Source organism: Papaver somniferum, chromosome 5 (assembly GCF_003573695.1).
Source record: "Papaver somniferum cultivar HN1 chromosome 5, ASM357369v1, whole genome shotgun sequence".
NCBI classification, from domain to species: Eukaryota; Viridiplantae; Streptophyta; class Magnoliopsida; order Ranunculales; family Papaveraceae; genus Papaver; species Papaver somniferum.
In genome coordinates, this window is record NC_039362.1 from 162,036,101 (window position 1) to 162,042,601 (window position 6,501).

General features: G+C 35.8%; 2 protein-coding genes across 2 annotated transcripts; one reads left to right on the top strand and one right to left on the bottom strand.

Moving 5' to 3' along the window:
* Positions 1–1,137: 1,137 nt before the first annotated feature.
* LOC113279962 (indole-3-acetic acid-induced protein ARG7-like) lies at positions 1,138–1,497 on the bottom strand. The gene has a single exon (XM_026528595.1). The coding sequence runs from the start codon at positions 1,495–1,497 to the stop codon at positions 1,138–1,140; it is 360 nt and encodes a 119-aa protein (XP_026384380.1).
* A 2,887-nt stretch (positions 1,498–4,384) lies between these two features.
* Positions 4,385–6,185, top strand: LOC113279963. The gene is made up of 2 exons (XM_026528596.1): positions 4,385–5,262; positions 5,513–6,185. The coding sequence occupies exons 1-2, from the start codon at positions 4,385–4,387 to the stop codon at positions 6,183–6,185; spliced, it is 1,551 nt and encodes a 516-aa protein (XP_026384381.1).
* Positions 6,186–6,501: the final 316 nt, after the last annotated feature.

The following is a 6,501-nucleotide window of genomic DNA, read 5'->3' on the forward strand; positions in this document are numbered from 1 at the left end:
CTTGAATTTTAGTCCCCCACTGCACTAAGCCTTAGTTAGCTTTAAATTTCACACCCCTGCCTTCCCCTAGCCTTAGATTTATAGATCTTGGACGAAAAAATTCATCACATTTTACTTTTGCTTTCCTTGATCCCACAATAAGTTCCTCGTTAACTTTGTCATCTTCTTCTCCGTCGGTTCCTCCCAACTCTTCACGTTAAAGAAGTCCACACCTGGCGGTATACACAACCATGCTTTTAGGATGATACTTCTTGATTTGCGGTGTATGTTCCTCACGGTAAAACACCTGCAAGAAATCCTACTTCTTACTATTGTATTTGTGAAGTAACTCATGGAACCATAATTTCTGGCCCATGTTATATAATCTTGGCGAAACCAACATACCAGTATTAACGGAAAACACCAAAGCTTAAACACCAAATCATTATATTGCCTACATTGAAAGCAAATCATGGAATAATTAAATCGAATCCTAATTAGATAATAACATCGACTGTATTATGGTGAAAGGAATAATATTATTTGATAATACAAAAATTATCTAACTCCCTTAATTATTCACTTAAAATGAATTTAAATTTTGTATTTGTTAAAACAATTACAACTGTCATACATACAGGTAGTACAGATTTGCTTAAGATCGTGATTCTAAATGCTAAATGCTAATCGCTTTGAGACTAATCACACCAATTAAACTATACATATAATTTGTTTGCAACACGATAAAGAAAATAATTTGCTTACAACTTTCCAAAGTAGCCTAATTTTGTAATGCTTAATGAAAATGGTTGCAAAAATATTTCATACTGCAACAGATTATAGATCAACTGCTAACTGTTGCTAATCTTCTGTGCATTGTTGAATGCATATTTATCCAAATGAAGGAGGGACTTCTGGTCATTATCATCTCAATATGTACATTTTTCAATAGAGGTTTATCTTAAGAATTTTAGACACATTATTCTCGAAATAAAAATAAAAATTGATGCACAATTAAAAAGAATCGAGGAAATTTGTGAAAAGAATTGTATTAACATATAAGAGATACAAAAAAGAAAAGGAGATTTCTCTTTATAAACATACGAGAATCATCCTTAGAAGAGAAAAAAGAATGAAAAAGGGAAACTAATTAAATTTCTACTGAGAACCCTTTTTTCTAATGCTGTAGAATTTAGATATAAGATCTTGTAACTCCATGTAATGAGCAACTGGATTTCTTGATTTAAGAAGATCAAGAAGATATTTAAAGAGATCAATTTCACATGCTATCCTCAATGCACCATTATATGAGTAGCCAAATTCCTCAACAGACAATTGAAGTAAATTCTCAAACAGCGGATGGTTTAAATAATTAGCTTCAACTTCAAATTTGCATGGAAATTCTTCTTTACCAACATATACTCTAACATGACCTTGTGGGAGTTGATTTGCAGATTTTGATGATGAATTCTTCAATCCACAACTTAAAATCTTCTTAATAACTCTTGTTGCAGTCATCTTTGATCAAACTTATAAAAGATAGCACAATGATGATGATGAGGAGGAGTTGTAGTTGATGTTGATGATTTTGATTGCAATGAAATGTGTTTGCTGTTTGGATTGATATATGATGTTGAGAATGGAAGCAAATGAGGGTTGATATATATAGTGATTAGTAAAGAGAGATGAATGATTAATAAGGAATTTATTAAAGTATGGTGTGATAGCTGGGTACTACGTACAAGTTGTTGAGAGGAAATGCATTAAGAATTCTTGCGGAGAGAGACAGTAAAGAAATCTATAGACTCTATAGAGAGATGGGAGGAATTAAGGTAGAGGTGGTGGTGGTGGTGCGCAAAACGATGTGAATATAGCTAGCAAAGCAAGCGGCATCATGTACATTCATTATTGATTCCGCGGTTCTTGCTCTGATCAATAATGGAGATAGAGATAGAGATAGAAGAAGATGGGGGTGATCAGTTGGTTTACTTTTCTCATCCGTACTCTACTAGTCCTTTGTTCTTTTGGTATGGGTATCTGCCCTTTTTTTAATATATAAGCTGTTTTTATATTATCTTTAAAAAAGAAAATCTTTTGCATTTTTTAATTTCTGCTTTCGTTTTCTTTTTTTCGGCTTCTACTCTACAGCAAGGAACCTTCATCACTTGACTCATTTTCTTCGAGCGGCTGGCCAGTGTCTACCCTGGCATGAAACTCTCCTCTTTCTCTCTGTATGATTCCTTCTGGACCCACATTTGGAACTAACTGGCCAATGAGAGGCGTTGGCTTTGTAAATGTGCAAGTTGGCTCGTACTTTTGGTGGAATTCCGCGTTGGATTATGAGCTTGACCAACTTAAATGCGCAAATCTTCAGGTAATCTAAGTACTACTAAATTTGGACCTCATTCCCTATCTGGAAGACTGGGGGATCATCTCGGGGAGCGAGTACTCGGGACTTTCCATGAAGGTGGGATGCTAATGAAAAGGGTTATATGGAATGAAAGATATTATGCTCTGAGAAGATCTTTCTCTCTTTTCAAATGTCTGTCATATGAATGAGGCCTTCCCCGAGTAGGATTAGTAATTTGGTTGAACAAAGCTGTCCATCTTTGATCCGAACTATTCTAGTTTACTCAGCTATCTTTCTTCCATCAGTGATCTCATGGGTCATTATGTTGGTGCCTCTATCCCTCTGTGTAGCAAGGAAAACAGTCTTTCAAAAGAACTGATATAATTACTACGATGAGATTAGTCTTATATTGGATGGATTATCTATTGTCCTCCGGTTCATAACTAACCCTGCAATCCCGATTAAAAAGCGGAAAATGGGTCATTTGTCCAAATATTTTAAAAACATGGTTCAAATGGACGAGTAAAAATCAGTACGGGTGAAATGGACAAAATATTTTTTGCAAGGATGAAACTGGATTCATCCTGGCTTAAACTTAAAAAATAGCGAGGATGAAACTGGATGCATCATGTGTAAATTAAAAATAAGAAAAAATATTTGAAAATTGGCAGGATGAAACTGTTTACATCCTGACTATTTTTATATTTTTGTCCATTTAAAAATTATTTAAATCTAAATGGTACACTGCAAATTGTATTCCCTAAATACAGGCAAGGCTTTTTAATCACAAAATTGGTTAAAAAGACCAAAACCAATAATTCCTGGATGAAAATGACCATTTCAGTGTCATTTTCATCCAGGAATTATTGGTTTTGGTCTTTTTAACCAATTTTGTGATTAAAAAGCCTTGCCTGTATTTAGGGAATACAATTTGCAGTGTACCATTTAGATTTAAATAATTTTTTTCTACCCATATGACATATGCTGATGCATTTCAATTTAGGATGTACCATCATCTATCAAACTCACTAATACGAGGAAACAATTGTCCATTTGGAACAAAACTGTTTTTGGCCATATCCAGAATACTATTTCTTCTCTCCAGAAGAACTCCACACACTTCAGCAACAAGACAGGGGTGGTAATAATCATAATGAAGTTGTAAGAATTGAAGCAGACATCGAAAAGTGGAATGAGTTAGAGACGAGATACTGGAAGCAAAAGGCTGGTGATCATTTTTCAAAAGCTATGACAGAAACACAAAGTATTTTCACATTAAAGCTAATAGGAGGAAAGCACGAACTAGAATAGACTCTCTTCTTGCACCGGATGGTACTTGGTGTCAAGACAGAGAGGAGTCTTGAGAATCTACTATTGAACCACTTTCAAAACATCAGTACTTCTGTTGGGACTTCTGATAATACTGATTTCTTAAGTCACATCCCTTCAATTGTTACGGCTGAAGAAAATGAACAACTTACGAGAATTCCAGATAAAGATGAAATCCAAGAAGTAATTAAGTCCATGGAAGCCTGGACCTCACCAGGACCGGATGGTTTCCCACCCGGATATTATCAGACTCAATGGCAAACAATCAAGGTAGATTGTGCAAAATGGTGCAGGGTTTCTTTTGATCAGGATATCTTCTCAAAAAGCTCAACATGACAAGATTCAGCCTCATTCCTAAGTCTAAATCCTCCCATAAGCCAGAAGATTTCAGACCTATAACTCTCTGCAATACTTCATACAAGCTGATTTCCAAGATACTACAGCGGAGAATGAAGCCTCTCATTCAAAAACTCATTTCTCTCATGCAAGCTAAGTACGTGCCTGGTAGATTAATATCTGAGAATATCATAATGGTTCAAGAAATTGTTCACACGATGAAGAGAACTGAAGCTAAAGAGGGTATTTTTGCATTGAAAATGGACATGTCCAAGGCTTTCGATAGACTGGGGTGCTCTTTTTTTGCTAGATATCATGAAGAAATTTGGCTTCTGCGATAAATGGTGTCAGCTTATTCACCAATGTATCAACACTACTCAAATAGAGGTAATGTTAAACGGATCTCCTGGTCAACTTTTTAATCCAAGTAGAGGAATTAGGCAAGGTGATCCATTATCAACTTACCTATTTATTCTGGCAATGGAATCCTTCTCTAGAAAATTGACATTCTGTGAAGATTCAAATCAGTTACCAGGAGTAAAAATAAGAATTAATCATCTTTTATTTTCGGACGATTGCTTATTGTTTTGCAAAACCAACAGAACTCAAGCTTTGAAGATACTAGAAATGATTGCAGAATTCAGCACATGCTCCAGACAGATGATCAACTTCAGCAAGTCATTTGTCTACTTCAGCAAAAAAATGGACCCAGATGTTTGCAATGAACTTGCTGGTATTATAAATGTCAACCAGATGAACCTTAATGAGAAATATTTAGGTCTTCCTTTCTTCATTGGCAGAAATAAGAGAGTTTCTTTCTCTACTATAGTGGATAAAATGAAGGTTAATCTTGATGTTTGGAAGGCAATAAACTTATCAGAAGAAGGTAGGACAGTTATGGTGAAGAACGTTCTTAACTCAATCCCTGTTTACCATATGACTTCTTTTAAATTGCCAGAAACTACTATATCCAGTATAAATTCGGCTCAAACAAGTTTTTGGAAAAGAAAAAAGAACATCAGGGGTTTGCGTCTTATTTCAAAAAATCACCTTTGTAGACACAAGCATGATAGAGGACTTGGATTCAGAGATATGCATCTTTTTAATAAAGCTTTACTCGTTAAATCTATCTGGAGACTGTGTACCAGAGAGGATGAAGTTTGGGCCAAAACACTTGGAGCTAAATATTTCAGCAATGGAGATCTTTTTAATGTTGAAGAAAAACAAGACTCTTCATGGAGTTGGAAAAGCATCGGTTCTGAGTTAAAGTTTATTGAGGAAAACAATTGTTGACAGCTGGGGAATGGTGAAAAAATCAGAATCTAGTACGATAAGTGGATTCCTGAACTACATCAACCTCCAACATCTATCATAAATTCCAACATCTCACATCGGTTCATGAATGTAAAAGATATTTTCAATTCCGTTGGTACGGGTGGGACGTAAACCTTCTTCATCCACTCTTCTTGCCAGAGGTAGCCATATCATCTCCAAAATCTCCATACATCCTAATTACAGGGACAGACTAATTTGGAAATTGGAGAAGAACGGGCGTTTTACTGTAAAATCGGCCTACAAGAAACTCTATGAGGATAAATACAACTTTGCTTTTACAAACCCTGCTATGAGAAATATATGGATCAAACTTTGGAGACTTCCGGCCTTTCCAAGAGTACAACACTTCTTATGGAAATGCCTTTCAAACACTCTTGCTACCAGAGAAAAACTTTCTATGAGGATCAGTGATATAGAAGCTAACTGTCCGGTGGGTTATAGTACAATTGAAACAGTTACTCATATTATCTTGCACTGTGACTTTGCAAGAGCAGCTTGGTTAGCTTTAGGCTGCAATTCTGCTGTACCAAGTGATCTTAATAACTGGATAATGGATTGGTTTAAGGAAGGAATAGAGGAAAATATTGCAGACAAAGAGATCGCCAAGAGAGCCACCATTGCTTGGAGTCTTTGGACTGAAGAATGTGAGGTGGTGTTCCAGCAAAAAACTATTAACATCCATGGGTTTATAGCAAGAACAAGAGCTACTCTATCCTCTTTAACTCAGTCTGCTGCTAATACAATCACTACTTCATTACAGAATAGTGATATCGGGATAAGTAGACAAAACCTAACTTGGACTCCACCTGCTACAGATTTTCTTACTTGTAATTGTGATGATCTTTTCATGCTTTAACTAAGTCTGGGGGCATAGGACTGATAATCCGTAATTTTGCAGGTGAGCCAAGAGCAGCAAAATGTGCATTCATCAATGATCCAGTAAACGCGTAACATACTGAGTGTCTAGCTTTGGAAGCAGCAGTGCAGTGGCCAAACAGTCTTAATCTTGTCAATCTGAACTTCGAGTTGGACTCTCAACTAATAGCGGATGCAGTTACAAAAGGAAGGATCAATATAACATGGAAGATCCAGTATCACATTGCAGAAATTATTTCCTTTTTTAGAAAAAATATTTCTTGGAAATGTTATTATGTTCCAAAGGAGAAAAATAA